Consider the following 16077-nt stretch of genomic DNA (forward strand, 5'->3'; position numbering starts at 1 on the left):
GAGTACCGAAGGATTCGTGGACGCACGGAACGCATTTTGAGTGCGCACACGCTCACTGAGCGAGAGGAGAGACAATTCATAAGAGAGCAGCGTATAGTTGAAAGCGCGCGTCCAGTTTTGTGCACGAGCAAAGGAAATCGGCGTGCGAGCGGAGAGATTCGCGCGCTCGTATGACAAGAATGCGCTCTCGCCTTGTAATAATGCGCTCGCGACATTTGTCATTATAATAACGCCATATATATACGGCTCGTTTATACTCGCATGTGGGTCCACGCGCGTGCACACGCATCATGTATTGTACAGACTGTAGTTCATCTCTTGCTGCTCCGTCTACATGGGCTTTGTATGCTAACAGTGATGCTAAACTCTGACACATGCTAAACTCACGTTGAAGTCGTTCACTCTGTGTAAAACAAAACGTAAATTCCATTCAACCTGATTCCTTGTTCCCTTACGTTAAAACTGTGGTCATTTCACCTAGGTAAAATGACATTCAACACGACTTCTACTTGTTTTTAAAAATCCAAAATATAAAAAAAAGAATAAATCAACCAATATATGTGATAAATATCTGATTGAGTTCTTTACTAACACAAAACAACTGCAAATAGGCTACATATACATCTTTAGAGTAGAATTCACATATAAGAGTTTTAACTTTTTTATTGAAGTTGCAGCAAAAATCAACCCACTTCTTTTAATACTACAGACCCAAGATAAAGACAATTTATTTTACATTTCAGAAAAAATGAAATAAAGCAATGTTAAAAACAGAAACAGACAATGTTCTGTCATAAACAGAAACAGACGAGAATAAAGTTGAAGTAGGCTATTTTATTGTTAGCTTAGACTTTTGTGAGATGAGTACAAAAATGAAAAAGGTAAATTAAGTTACATGTTTAGTTAGGCCTATATTTTATTATTTGTACTTCTTTTCAGTCACAGAGTTCTTCAATTTAAGAGTTGTTTGGGAAAGAGAAGATTCTGTAATTTAATGCAGCTTGGAGAACTTGGGATTTGGGGATTTGTGATGTTCAATCATTTATTCAATGAAAATAAAAAAATGTGCATTGAAGAAAAGTTAATATGGTTTTATATATAGTATACTGTCAATTATAGTTTGTGGATAGAAAATCGGAATTGGCAGGTTTCACTTGTAATAAAATCAGAATCGGCAAAGAAAATTGCAATCGGTGCATCTCTACTAATAACCAGATTCATCTCAATATATTTTGTTACATTTATAGGAAGAAATTAAGTAATGTGCAAAATCAGCCAATTTTATTGAGCCATATTTTACTATGGCCATGAATCATTTTTTTTACAGTGCACGCTCGCTAGAGCGTACAATACAGCTGTTGGAACATGTCTGCGTACATATGCAAGTCATCTGCATATTCTGAATAAAACATACACATTCTTTTCTTTTCCACTCATTCGTGCCGTTTATTACCTTGCTTTAAAGTAATTTAATCAATTCATGTCCTCAACAAAAGCAGATGAAAGGGCACATGCACGTCTGAAACCTTTTTTTAGCATAACATTGTTTCAGCGCTTTCTTTTGTCTGTATATTGATTCATGTCCGTGAATGGATGACAAAGTTTGTATACATAATTAACTTGTTCCTCACTTTTACCATACAAACAAACCCATATAATTTGGGATCAAATCTAAATGCATGTGTGATTGGTTTTCATAAGCCTTAGCCAAAGCATGTATGTCTGGAAAAAACTAGCTATTTTCTGTTATTTATACATCAGTCATATTGATTTGTACATTTAAGATGTGAAATTGACCATGGTGAGAGGAGAAAGCAAGGTGAATGTACTGCGACAAACTGCAGCGCGCTGCAGAACAATAGAAAAAAGTGCATCGGGATTTGAATCTCAGATGATATCTGGCATTATTAATAGTTAATCAATGTTTGTAATAACGATAAAAACACAACAAATCAATCAGAATTACATTGTCTTTGTTGCATCAAACACATTTTGTGTCGTACTAAGCACTTTGTGTCTGATCATGAATTGGTTTGTGTTGGTGATGTAGTGCGAGCAGAGGAAAAGAATAGGGAATCCTTGAAAGACGCTCCTGTGTTCTTAAAATGGAAATGCTCAAGGACAGATAGAGCCGACATTCATTTAAAACAAGTATTGATTTCACAAGCAAACCAAGGCTCTTGTCAGAGCAAACTCTGCTGACCTCTCTCTTCTCATTTTGTCTCGTTCCTTCTCTGCCTTTGATCTCACATCTGCTCGTTTCTTTTCGTGTGGGACACATTCATTTATACGTATGTAAAAGTTGTATTTCATTTAAGGAGCATTTTTAGATTTATAGGAACTGAAATCCTTTTGTGTCAGTGATTCTCAAATGGTTTTGCTTCGGGAGCCATATTTTTAGTCGACGTCATAGTGACATTTGCAAAACGGTGTATTGCACAAACGTAAACAAATGACTGTTAAACACGCAATTTAAATATTGTATGAAACTCCATTTTACAACCAGGCTGAATCTGAATTTTTTTTGTCTTTCAAAACAAATTGTAGTCACAAACAATGTTTATCCACATTGCATATTTAATGTAGCCTGAATTGTGCAGTCCATGTTCCCATCTGCTTGCTTGACTTTAAGAATTGTTATTTTTGGGTGAACTATCCTTTTTAACTATCCCTAAGTTATTTGTTATCAGTGTTTTAAAAAACTTCAAAAATGATTCATACCTGATGTCATGGTTCTGCCACAAGACCAAGAAAAACACGACAAGATGAGGCACAGCCATGACAGAACCTCATGTTTCATGTGGAGGGAGGTAATTTTGGCCCGTATGGCTCGTCATACTCCCTCCGGTTGTCTCTGTTCCCGCCCTCTGTCTCCTCATTATTGCTCGTTATTGTTTCATGCCCATCAGCTGTTCCCACTTGATTTGTTCCCTTATTTAATGCCCTTGTGTTTTCTGTCTTGTGTCCTTCATTTTGCCTTGTCCGTACCTTGTCTCCACCCCGGTCTGTATTGCTGTGTATCTAGTTTTGTTAATGTTAGTTTATGTCTTGTATTATATCTAGTCTTGTTGAGTTTAGTGTAGTTGTCTAGGTCCCTGTTTACCCTTCTTGTTAATACCCTTGCTGTTTGATGTTTTACCCCCTCGTGGGTTTTTGTTTTATGTTTTGCGTTTTATTATTAAACCTTTGTTAACCCCTTACCCGCTGTCTGCACTTGGGTCCTCTGTCCATGTCTCACCCCGTGTCATGACACCTGATGCATTTTCTTCAGTCACTAGCCATTTACTTGCGGGCATTTGAGTGCTCTACAATGCGCAGTGCTTTAATATTGTTGTTTTTTATAGCAAAAGCAGCACTCAGAGAGCCAGCGAGAGAGAGCTTTTAAACAAATCTTGCCATTATTGTGATTAAGGTGAATGTCTAAAAGTAGAAACTGGAGAAAAGGCATGTTTTCAGAAGAAGGTGCGTGACCGGAGAGAAAGTGACTAGCATGAATAAAAAATAAGAGTTCACTACCGCAGGGTTTGTAGTATTACATATTAGACATGGCTGACTGGTGAGGTCTAAGAGAAACAGTCATCCAGCTGCTGTTTTCTATTTCCCATGAGTGCCGACTGCCCACACACTGACCTGAACATGCATATTACATCAGATCATACCAACTACATGATATGACTAATGATTGCACAACTATTTTTTGGCACGATTATTTTAGTAATGATTGTAAATAGAATAACCTGGTCTGTGTCCTAAACATTGTCCGAATGCCTTGCTGCAAAGTCGAAAAACATAGACACGATGTTATGCAAATGCTTAATTTGGACAAAATATGTTACCTTCCCACGTCCTACTGTCGGTGAAGGCCGCATTTTTCATGTTTCACACGCAGCCCTCATCCTGTAGGTAAATTTGACAGGGATCAATTTACACAGCTGCAACAGTAAAGCTCATTAGGACACACTTTCAGTTGTTTTTTTGACTATTTTGCAGTCAGTCTGTCGGAAAGGCGTTGTGCCAGTGGTTGGGCCTGTTAGAGTCGGAGCGTGGAGCTCGCTGGAGGAACAGGCGTACATGCTTCTGACAGAGACAGAGAGGCAAACCATGAGCTATTACATTCAAGAGTACCAGCGTGGACATATCGGAGTTGAGCCTTTGGCGATGGCCCTGTTTGAACTCTTCAACACACATGCCAAGGTGAGGCTGACAACGGAGGACTGGTGAAGAATTGCTAATAACATATTCCAACCTCCCTGCCCGAAAGAGAAAGTTTAAGATAGATTGCTAGTCTTCCCAGCCTGATCTGTTTTAGATAAATAATATTTGGGGTTACATTTCTATCAGACATGTCATCAAATGTTCTCTTGGCTGTTCCTGCTCTCCAGCTGTCATTACTGGCTGAGGTGCGGACTCTCATCGCGCCAAAGGATCTGGAGCGCTTTGACGGGCAGGTGTTAAATCGTGAGATGGAGGCGTGGAGAGCTCGGCACGCAGGCTCGGGACTGCTGCATCCTGACTCGCTCTGCATCTCCCATCCCGAGGGCCACGTTCCTGCATGCCAGCTGACCCCTTCAGTCCCAGGACACAACAAGGTATGCAGATGTGCATGCGGGATTTAGTGGTGAAAAAATCTAGTTTTAGTCTTCAACCATCATACAAACATGTATTAAACATTTTGTATGCATGTTGCATAGTTGTGCTTGGAAAATAAGCTGAAGCTCAGCTTTGATTTGATTTTAAAATGACACACAACACATGAGCAAAGTATTGTTAAAAACAAGAAAGGGTCAACAAAATATGAATACATAAAACTGCAGTTAATGTATGCTTTATTTCCTGTGAAAATTGTGTTTCTATGCATTTTTTTGTATATTATAAAACCGGACTCCTGATATTGTTGTTGACTGGCAGAAACCTTGTATCTCCATTTTTCATATATCATTACTATAGGTATATGTACTATATACATCATTTATTTGACGTATATGTGTAATACTGTAGTATTATAGAAAATTATTGTGAGCTTTATCTTATTGTTATCTTAAAGGGATACTGTAGTTCACCCAAAAATGAATATTCTGTCATCATTTACTCAACCTCATTTTAAACCTGTATGACTTTCTTCTACAAAACACAAAAGGAAATATTCTGAAGCGTAACTGAACAATGGTGGTACCCATTGACTGGCATTGGTTTTGTGTGCGTACAATAGAAGTGAATGGGTACCGCCATTGTTCGGTCACCAACATTCTTCTTTTTTTTCTGCAGAAGAAACAAAGTCATACACGTTTGAAATGACAAGAAGGTGAGCAAATGATGACAGGATTTTCGTTTTTGAGTCTGTTAAAACGTTTTCTCTGTAAGTAAAATCAAGCGTAGCGTCAGTTCTGGTAGGTCATGTGAGTCTAGCTTGCATCAGCCGATCACACCAGGTGCAGCTAATCAACGTTAACCAGGGCTGGACTGGGAAAAAAAATCGGCCCTGGTATTTTTAGGCCCGCATCAGCCCTCCACCGAATCTGTCGACGGAGGGGGGAGTGGGTGCATGCATACGTGTCTTTTGCATTCGCGTTGCGTGCATTCGCATTTATAATACGTCCGTCTAAGCGGCCAACGCCTCCGTTCCGGCCCCATACGTTAGCGGCAAATGCGTCCGTTATGGCCCCATACGTTAGCGGCCCACCGGGAAAACGCCCGGTACGCCAGATGGCCAGTCAGCCCCTGACGTTAACAAATAGTCATACAACACATACTAGACTGCGTCCTATTTAAGTTGCCTTTCTCTGCTCCTTATCAGCTGCTTTATCGTGCCGCACTAAAAACCCACCTCCACCCCCATCTCCTCCATATCTGCCTGTATCTGTCGGATCATTTTAATTTAATCCTGTTAAGCATCATGAACTGTTCTAGTTCCCCAGGTGGAGGGACATGTATTGCTGCGCTCCCGCTCTGTCCGTACAAGGCTGCATGGACAGGCGGAGAGTTTGCCCAGAACAGTTTAATTCCGCCAACCTTAAAAATTCCTGACAGAAAAAGATAACTAGTTTATGCTGATGGCATAGTTTTTTCACATTTCAAACATCCTCAAAAACTTGTGGTGAACTGAGTGGATTGCAGGTGAATAATACACTGGTTTGAAATAACATGGTGCATCTGTTTAGTGGATTCTCCCCTCAGACGTTCAGCATGTCTGCATTGATTGTGCAGATTTTCACATCACTCGCTGTGGCTTGTTAATTACATGAGTTGATTCCGCTCATTATTGTAAATTATAAAATCATGGCCTGTGTAAACTGGTAATTGAGCTGAATTGATGAGAAATCCTGAGAAATGGTGTGTCGTCTCTCAAATGGAGCATGCATTTCTTCAGCACATGGCTTTTTTATTAAACTTGTTCTGGAGTGACTGTTCTGTGTACGGATGAGTAATTTCAGCAATTTGTTTTTTTTATAGAGTGAGTGTAGATTAGATGGAATTTTGATGCCTGTTGAGAGTCTGAAATCTCTTCCTGACATTGCTTTGGTAAGTACATTCTTTGCTGTGTCTACGCAACGTTATGCTGGGATTCAATTTTTTGGAAATTTCTTCCAAAGTTCAAGCAGCCAACATTAAAATGTTATGTTTTTAAAGAAGAATTGACCAAAAAAAGAAAAGTAAGAGACAGGTTTGCTTTTATTTTAAAGGGATAATTCGCCCAAAAATGAGAATTCAAGCATATATTCATTTTTTTCTTCTGCAGAACACAAAAGGTATTTTGAACAATGTTGGTGACCAAACAACATTGGTCCCCATTGACTTCCATTGTATGGACAAAAAAATATGAGACATTTCTCACAATATCATAATTTTTATTTTTCGGTGAACTATCCCTTTCAGAATGCTTTATAATTTCAGAGATTGACAGATTAGTCCCATCGATTTACATTCAGTGTAGTAAAGATATATATGCCATATATTAAACATGTTAAATACATTATAAAACACACAATATTTGTATAGTTGTAATACTGCTTGGTCACATCACATATAACCCCAGCAAATGATCTTGTTGCATCTCTGATCTCAGTGACCTTGATAACGTCCTTAGATAAAGTCATTGACATAATAAAATGCATTTGTAGGCTGTCTGTTAAATCCGAACATTGCCCATGTGACAGTTTCTATCATCTATCTATTTGATTTGCATGATTTGTAAGGTGAAGTTCTCATTTAATTAAACATCAGTAGCCCAGAATTAACTTTTATCATCTTAAATCATTATCTTTAATGAATCCGTAATCAACCCTCTTATCCTAGACAAGCGTTCGCTCTAAATTGTTATACAAGCCGACAACTCCATCATCTGTTAATTTCATAATGTGCTGACATTTTGGAAGGAAATGTCACATTCGAAAGCCATTCAAAATGTCAGAATGTGTTTTTTATCCCCAGCATTATCATAACCTCTCTCAATGATAATTGCCTGTCTTAGTATTCAAAAGCAACAGCGAGCAGATAAATATGGACAGTACGTTCATGTTTTATTGCAGGACAAAGTGCCGTTCTCAACCGAGTCGCCCACCTCCTTCAAGCCTCAAGGCCACGTTCGACATGCCAGCCCTAAAAGTCAGAGCAAACGGCCTTCGTCTAAGCTGTCCCAGACCAACCTGCTCTTTACCGTCCCCTGCAGGCGGCAACAAGATAACCACCGCCACACGCACACGCACTCGCCCTGCTCGGGCCACAACTCTCCATGTACCATCCACCACACCACTTCCACCTGCTCTGTTCAATACACCCCGCCCTGTTCTGTCCGTCACAACTCTCCACGATCATCTTATCAGGCCAGCTCTTCCCCTGGAGCGCCACCTCGAGATCTGGTTCAGTTTCTGATGAGCAGGCAAGCAGCACTCTCGCCACACCAAGAGTCTCCGAACCGTTCTCGAGAAGGCACCCCCATGATCTCTCCACGCTCCTCTCCGTCCATTTCGCCTTCACTGCTAATGCCCGCACCACCTCCGTGTAGCCCTGAGAAGCCGAAGGGATCCCCATCGACAAACAGCCGACATCGCCTGGAGCCCGAGGCGACGGAGGAGAGACCGCAGCCGCAGCTACGAGGTGAAGGCACTTTGAATGTCTAATTCTGGAGATACATGTAAAGATACGGTATATTTAAAATGGCTTTGTGAAGATTCTTTAGACTTCTGTATTTGTATTACGCACACACACAAAAAATAAATAACACTACACCGGTTTGGATGAGCAAAAGTTGACTGAATGTTCATTTTGAGTAAAGAAAGCACCCGAGGACCTTTGTGTTTGTGGGTGTGTGTGTATATGTTTACCTGTTTGGATCAGGGCATGCTTTTGTGTGGGAAGTGACGGTAAAATGCATCTTAACTGTGGGATCAGTATGCATTTCAACCAGAGTTGTGTTCACATCCAACAAACGTTTGATGTCTACATGAATTCTCATCCATGTGAATGCAGATTTCTGATCTCTGAAAGCTAAGTTGTCTGGTTTTTTAAGGATGTGCGTGCTCATTTGTCTGTGCTCCCAGGAGCCACGCTGTCCCAGCTGTCAGACAGCGGGCAGACTTTGAGCGAGGACAGCGGAGTGGACATCGCAGAGGCTGGAGGGTTGAGCAAGGATGGCAGCCCACGGCCAGGTAAAGCTCCCTTCCTCCAGCTCACAGGAGACCCCCGCAGAGCAGAGGCCTCCGCAAAACAGGTGAGAAAGCGACCGGATGGTTTGTTGTTTCCATGAATCATTGTCGACATCAACAAATAACTGGTGTATAGATAGCTGGTGTGTTTATATCATATCTGCATCTCATCTCTTAAGGGTTTCGTTTGGTCTCCGGTGTAAGCTCTAATTTCCCAATTTTCCTTCATTTCCTACATGTTAAACTCCTCCAGCTCACTAGCTCTGTCTATTTTTGTCTTGAGTGTGCCATCTAATGTAGCATCTCTCTTTTTTTTGTTGTAGATGGGAATAATGGAGCCTACTCTTGTACGGGTGCCTAAGTGTGCCAGTACGCTGGGTATTGCTGTTGAAGGGGGTGCCAACACCAGACAGCCTATGCCACGCATTGTGACCATACAGGTGTGTCATAGCACTGGACGCTCACAGCACAGGTTAAAGTTCAAAGCTCAGCTTGAACTTCATAGACTAGAAAATATGTACTACAAGTATTGAACTAGGAAACTATGAGTATAGCCTACCTACAAGTTTTACATTTTAGTATAGTTTTTATACAAACGAAAACATACAGTTGTAGACTAGTTGTGTACTCTAAGTTTATTTCAGTTACACTTAAAGGAGTTGTTCAATGTCGTCATTTACTCACTCTCTTGACATTTCAAACCTGTATGACTTTATTTCTTCTACAAAACACAAAAGAAGCTATTTTGAAGAATGTTGGTAGCCGAAAAGCGTTTGTCCCCATTCACTTCTATTGTATGGACACAAAACCAATGCAAGTGACGACGAACGGTTTTCTGTTGCCAATATTCTTCAAACGGTCTTAGTTTGTGTTCTGCAGAAGAAAGAAAGCCATACACGTTTGACATGTCAAGATGGTGAGTGAATGATGACAGAATTTTAATTTTGGGGTGAAATACTTTTTAAAACTCAAAAATGTGGTCCAGTTTAGTCCCAAATAGTAGGCTTACAAGTATATTACTAGTACACTGGTAAAAGTATACTTGCTACATAAAGTACACTAAAAATATACTTGCACTGCGTTCCAATTCACATACTATCTGCCCTTTATTGTATTCAAAATTAGAATTTGTGTGTCCTAAGTCAAAGTATATTGAAATGAGTACCCAGATGGTTCACTATTTCTGGTGAAAATTCGAAGTGTTGATACATGAACACTCAAATGGCTGACAACTCACAGTGAGTAGGTGGAGTTTAGTGACACTGTATTTTAATGTTTGTGACTGATAATGATCACAACGTCGTCTAGGCAACAATTGCCACTTCAGTTTTGCGTTATTATGTCCCGGTGCGTGCATACTGTTTTGCTGTGCAACTATGCATATACTTTCCATAACAAAAACAGCATATACTTTAACACTGTGTCTACACCAGACACGACGTGACACAACACACCACACCACACCACACCACACGGCTTGTTCTAATGGGATTGTCACATTGTGCCACGCTGCATCCAGTGTAGACAAAACTTTAAATTATAATGGGTTCTTATGCGTTTTATTGTCTTTTGTCCGACACGGTGTTAGGGCATAGTATAAATAGGCGAATTGGGATGCAGCATTTAACTTTAAGTATTCTTGACAAAATGAACTTGAAGTATATATAAGGGAGATGGTGGACGAGTTGAGAGAGCTGTTGATTAAAGTCAATAATTTGATTTCACGTTTGATACTTTCTTACCCAGAAAGTACAGTGTGTGTGCTTTCTATTTTTATGCTTATTAGAATATTGTGTCATTAACTTGTTTTATTTCAGTGACTTAAGAAGTTCCAATTCCTGCCTATATAGACATTAAGCTAGACAGCTGAGCAACTCGCTAGGTTTATCAACAGAACTATATTGTATGTTGCTTTTACATTCTATAGCATTTTGATGCAGCCAGAAAGAAATTTCATGCAGCAGTAAATATGAAATTGTAAAATAAAAAGTATGAAAAAGTCAGGTACAATGACTGTTTCGCAGAACGAACCTTTCATAAATGGAAAGGGTAGCTAATGTAGTGTGAAGATCTTATATTACACCCTTCAAGGTGCGAGATACAGTTGTAACTTTAAAGGGAAATATAATGTGGTTTCAGAAAGCTTTTAAGAGCTGTTCTGATGAGTAACTCATTTTCCATTAAAAAAATGGAAATGCTTTACATTTAAATAGCAACATGTGCATCCAGCAGCATTAAGTTTGACCTTTAGCCTAGCATCTGATGGCTAATAGAGCACATTAACATATTCAGGACCTCTTCAGGTAAGAGGATACTTTGTGCTTTTATCTGTGATGCAATCGCCCGACAAGAAAGTGCGAGAAGGTGCTGTGCACGGAAATGTGCACGCTTGCATATTAATACCCACTGGGACCCGTCCGCTAGTGATATGCATATACATAGCTTCAGGGTATGTTTAATAAAAGAAGAGATCATCTAATGGAACAATCAGAAAGATGTCCGATATTGCTGACTGAAGACTGTGATGACTAGGGATGGGTATCGTTAAGATTTTATCGATATCGACATCGATACTGCTTATCGATACCAGCACTTATCAATACTGTTATCGATACTACGCTCTATAATTTGATGCAAAAACACATGATGTGACAAGATGTTAAACACTAAGTTTCTTTATTACAGCTGAGCTTTAGAACGGCAGTTTACAAATACTTCTGAGCAAACAGAAAATGCCACATAACAAAACGTGTGTGTGTTCCTTAGCATACCACTTACGGCACTTAGCATGTGCATAGGAGCACATCATAATGTAATTCAACATATTTACTTTACATCACTACGGTTATTTGGCTGGTAGACCGTATTTCTTTTTTTACTTTCTGGTTTTAGGTCTACATAAATTGAAGTACTATTAGTATAATAAAGTAATATTTTTTTAATTATATGTACTATTTTTATAATTTTACCAGCACATTTACTTCAATTTACTAAAGTAAGTAAATATACTCCGTGGCCGAATTATTAAAAACAATGTTATAACTTGTTCTCAAATAAAGGACTTTTATTTTGACGGGTTTCCGCAAAGGGGTGTTTGACGGAAGCTTCCTCATTGTGAAATGCGGAAATGCGAAGATATTTTGACGAATGTTGGTAACCAAATTAAATTGACCCCATTGACTTACATTGGATGGACACAAAACCACTGAGACATTTCTCAAAATATCATCTTTTGTGTTACACGGACTTGTACAGGTATATAGGTTTTGAGTGACATGAGGATGAATTAATAATGACAGAATTTTGATTTTTGGTGAACTGTCCCTTTAAATGTGCTGTGAGATATTACTGATTGTTCTACAGACTTTGTATTTAGCCACGAGGTTTCATTTTTTGTTTAACAAATCTGCAGGTCAGAATTCACTAAACTTGAACTTGACACATTTACTACAGAATCCAGATCTCCTTTGTTCACAAACTGTATGCAGCAATGGCAGTAAATGGTTAATAAACTTTTTTTTAATATAATGACTCTTATCTCTACCGAGTCCTCTCATGTCTTGAACTTCACAAAAAAAATTTATAGAAAAAATAAAATTGATAAAAAAAAATAGAAATGGAAGTTACTGGTGTGGTTTTGATTTTGAGCTAGTGATTAATAACGGAGTTTGGAGTTTGGTTTGACAGGTCTAATAGGTATCTGGTATTTCTGAAATTCAGTAAATATTAGAATGGCATGTTTTTAAAGTGCCTATTTCACAGCACTGAACACAGAAATAGTGATTGTCATCCACTTGTGTTTTTCAAGTGTCATCTGAGTGAGATCTCAGATGTTGCCTGTTGCCGTAGCGAATTGAATTCAACCCGACAGAAAGCACGCTACTGTACAGTGAAAGACATAGGTGTAACCATGGTTACAGCTAGGGATGCATCGATATGAAAATTATTGGCCGAAGCCGAATAAAAATGAAACACTTGTCCAAAGGCCGAACAAAGAACATGGCTTTTCGTATTTCTATTTATTTAGCCAATTTTTCACTATTGCATAAACTGAATGGTCAAAATGTGCTTTTTATAGTTTGTTTTGCTTTTCAATATAATACAATATAACTTAAAATAAAATTGAGCAAAACAAGTAGGCTAAACTAAAACAAAAAAAGCGAGCCCTCTCCCTTCTTGAATAGCCTATATTAGGCCTATAACTGACTGCTGAAAGAATTTACTGTAGCCTACTTTGTACCCCTACAGCAAAACACTTCATTAAAACCTATCATTCAACATTATAAGCTAAAAATATTTTGAAAATTGTTGGATTATTATAGGCTACACTGCAAAAACGAAAACTGTTGGATTATTATAGGCTACACTGCAAAATGATTTAAAGAAGAAAAAAACATCCATGCAAGCAAATTCTGACTGACAACCATTTCAATCGCGTCTCTCCTCCAAACTCCGCCCACAAAAGCTGACTGTTCTAGAAGGTGCACTCGTGGCCAGGATGCACAGAACATACTTTGACAAGTTGTGTAGTACAGGGAACTGTGTGCACGCGACCACTGTATGATGTCAAAGGATGTCGCGAGCGGCGGGGCTACTGTCAGACAGCCCGCTCCAGTCTGAAGAACACAACCGACTGGTAAAGATGCTTTCATTTCAAAATTTACTACGTCGTGGCAAATTCCGTGCTGTGTGTTTCCCTGAACACGTTTATATGCTCCACACACTGACGACACGTTTGCTGCATTAATAAAGTGCGCGTCTCTCTCTCTCTCTCTCTCTCTCTCTCTCTCTCTCTCTCTCTCTCTCTCTCTCTCTCTCTCTCTCTCTCTCTCTATCACACATCATGCTTTTTTTTGCCATTTTCGGCCAAATATTTTCGGTTGCCGAACATTCGGTGCATCCCTACAGCTGTCCCAGACTCCATTTCGATGGACTTTGGTTTCAATCAAATTTTCTTTGAGAGCCTTCACTATTTAATCTAAAATCAAACATTTGCGCCAAAGTTGTGAGTTAAATGGATGTATCTGATGATAATGTGTATAATCAATTGTATGACTGAATGTATGGGCTTTCTTGGAACCATGACCTTCACCTTGGTGCACCACGTGACACGATTTATCTCTCCGTGTACACAGTAGAGGAGTTTGTTGGCCTGAGTGTAGCACTCCACATTGTATTGAGTGCTATTAGACTGCGGTGAGAGACCAGCAACCTTCCAGCTGAGAAAAAGATGACAACCAGAACGCTCATCTTGGTTATCTATTTCTCTTTCTGAATTGTGCCACATCGGAGCGAGCAAGTGGTCATTTTCACACCCGATTTCGCCCTTGTCTTTTCTCTCACACTTTTGATAGATGATATCTCTCTCGGAAAGTTGGAGACAGCTACTTTCTTTGCTCATTCCTTCTCTCTCTGTTTCTCAGAAGGGGGGCTCCGCTCACATCTCCGGCCTGTTACGGGTGGGTCAGGTGATTTTGGAGGTGAATGGCGTGTCGCTCAGGGGCATGGAGCACTGGGACGCCACTCGGGTCATCGCAGAGGCCTTCAAGACCAACGACAAAGACCACGTGGACTTCTTGATCGCGGAGTTCAACTCCGCTCTGTAGGAGTCCTCCAAGACTTTGCATACCAGACGATGCTGCGGATACCCGCGGAGGGGACGAATGAGTCATGCTTGTCATAACTGAGTCACAAATAGCTTAGAGTTCAAGAGCCGCCACACACCCACCTTATGTCTGCGTTCTCGCTACAACAGCAACAGCAGTCAGACTTTCTTGACTGGTGAAAGACTTCCACCGTACGCATTTATCGCAACATCCTGAATGATGTGAATGAGCGTGATTTTGGCCCTTTTATATATCCGTCCCACCAAATAGATGAGCCGCAGCACTCATCGGGGGTCTCTTCGCCTCAAGGACGATGAGCTAAGAGAAATGGACAGCATTTGAAATGCAGTTTGAGAGAGTCATGTGCTTCACGGCAGATGACAGATTGCTCCTAAAACAAAGAGCAGATGCTTCAAACAGATGCGGACTGTTTATATAATATCAAATAAAATCAAATTAAGATACATAGGGTCGAATGCTACTGATTTATAATAAATATTCATTTATCCCAGAAGAACATCTGCATTCAGTTGCCAAAAAAACCTTATGTTACAAAACAACTAATAATGATGATTTCACAATGATTACTAAAGTTTTCTTAACGTTACTGTTAAGGGTTAACGTTGTTGACGTGCGGTGTCATGATATGTGCCTGGTAATGAGAGATATTAATGTGAGATTATGTGTCACTGTTTTCTTATGAAATGGCACTGTTTTACATAATGTTTCTTTATACTAAAAGCGTTTATTATAGATTTGGTTGTGATATGAACAGTTTAAAGGAAGTGGAGAGCCAAAGGGATGTTTCTGCTTTAATATTTGACTAGAGGACCAGAATGATTCTGGACAGATAGAGAGAGGAGCTGGACGCCTCTCAAAGTTCTTCTGTCACCACCCGCCCCCCCCCCCAAAAAAATCATCAGTTGTAAATGTTAGTGTGCACACTTCACAGAGCTGTTATGGATATAAGTATTTTTTTTTAATAGAGCAGATGTACAATATAGAATATAGAATCACAATACAATGTAGATGTATGTAGAAAATACTTTTTATGCAAATGCACGGCTCCTGATTATGCAACCTACAGAGAGAGTTATTGTATATAGGTAAAATAATCTAAAACTGTATATATTTTATTTATGTAATATATTTTGCACATACTGTTGATCAAATCTTTTCAATGACATCAAAAACATACAAACCCCATCATGATGAAACCAAAACACCACTAGAAGCATAGAAGCGTATGTGCTTTAACCATAAAATTGAGGTTCTCTTGCCTTCTGATGTTTTATTCTTACACCATCATGTTAATAGTTTCTTTCAAGGTTTTCCATATGTTTGTTGCTTGTCATTTGTAGATTGTCATTGTACTTTGCAACATGTAACACATAGTACTCTAATTTTACAGGATCTGTAATATCATAGGCTATTTACAAAGCAACACCGTATAAACACAGGGTGCAGTACAAGGATATCAGTATTTTGCCCAAACTATTTATGAATTCTGCTAGAAAAGAGTGAATTACATAAATATTTACAGACTGGAGATGCATATCTGTACATTTCTTGACAAAATAAATAATAAAATAGAAAATAGCAATTTGTTATTCTCTGGTCTTTGGAAGTGTTTTGCGACCTCGTGTGTTCAATTGGGGGATGTCCTTCAGTTTCTGCAATTGATTTAGTTTCAACGGCACAATCACACGCACAGACTTTACAAAACCGACCGAACTTTGTTCTGTATGTAGTTTTTGCCTTGTCATAAAATGACGCTTTTGGTTTTTATTAAGATTCTGACACTAGTTTACTGTATTTTAATTTTTAAT

At 39.2% G+C, this 16077-nt stretch overlaps 1 protein-coding gene across 1 annotated transcript in view; it reads left to right on the forward strand.

The window, feature by feature from the left end:
- whrnb (whirlin b) overlaps nucleotides 1–15834 on the forward strand; it is a 69909-nt gene extending 54075 nt beyond the window's left edge. Inside the window, exons 6-12 of the mRNA XM_057352893.1 lie at nucleotides 3991–4194; nucleotides 4383–4589; nucleotides 6451–6519; nucleotides 7527–8094; nucleotides 8538–8707; nucleotides 8966–9082; nucleotides 14066–15834. Of these exons, the coding sequence (XP_057208876.1) occupies nucleotides 3991–4194; nucleotides 4383–4589; nucleotides 6451–6519; nucleotides 7527–8094; nucleotides 8538–8707; nucleotides 8966–9082; nucleotides 14066–14248 (1518 nt within the window). The 3' untranslated portion in view covers nucleotides 14249–15834. The remainder of the gene's footprint in view (nucleotides 1–3990; nucleotides 4195–4382; nucleotides 4590–6450; nucleotides 6520–7526; nucleotides 8095–8537; nucleotides 8708–8965; nucleotides 9083–14065) is intronic.
- The last annotated feature ends 243 nt before the right edge of the window (nucleotides 15835–16077 follow it).

Source organism: Triplophysa rosa, linkage group LG2, assembly GCF_024868665.1.
Source record: "Triplophysa rosa linkage group LG2, Trosa_1v2, whole genome shotgun sequence".
NCBI classification, from domain to species: domain Eukaryota; kingdom Metazoa; phylum Chordata; class Actinopteri; order Cypriniformes; family Nemacheilidae; genus Triplophysa; species Triplophysa rosa.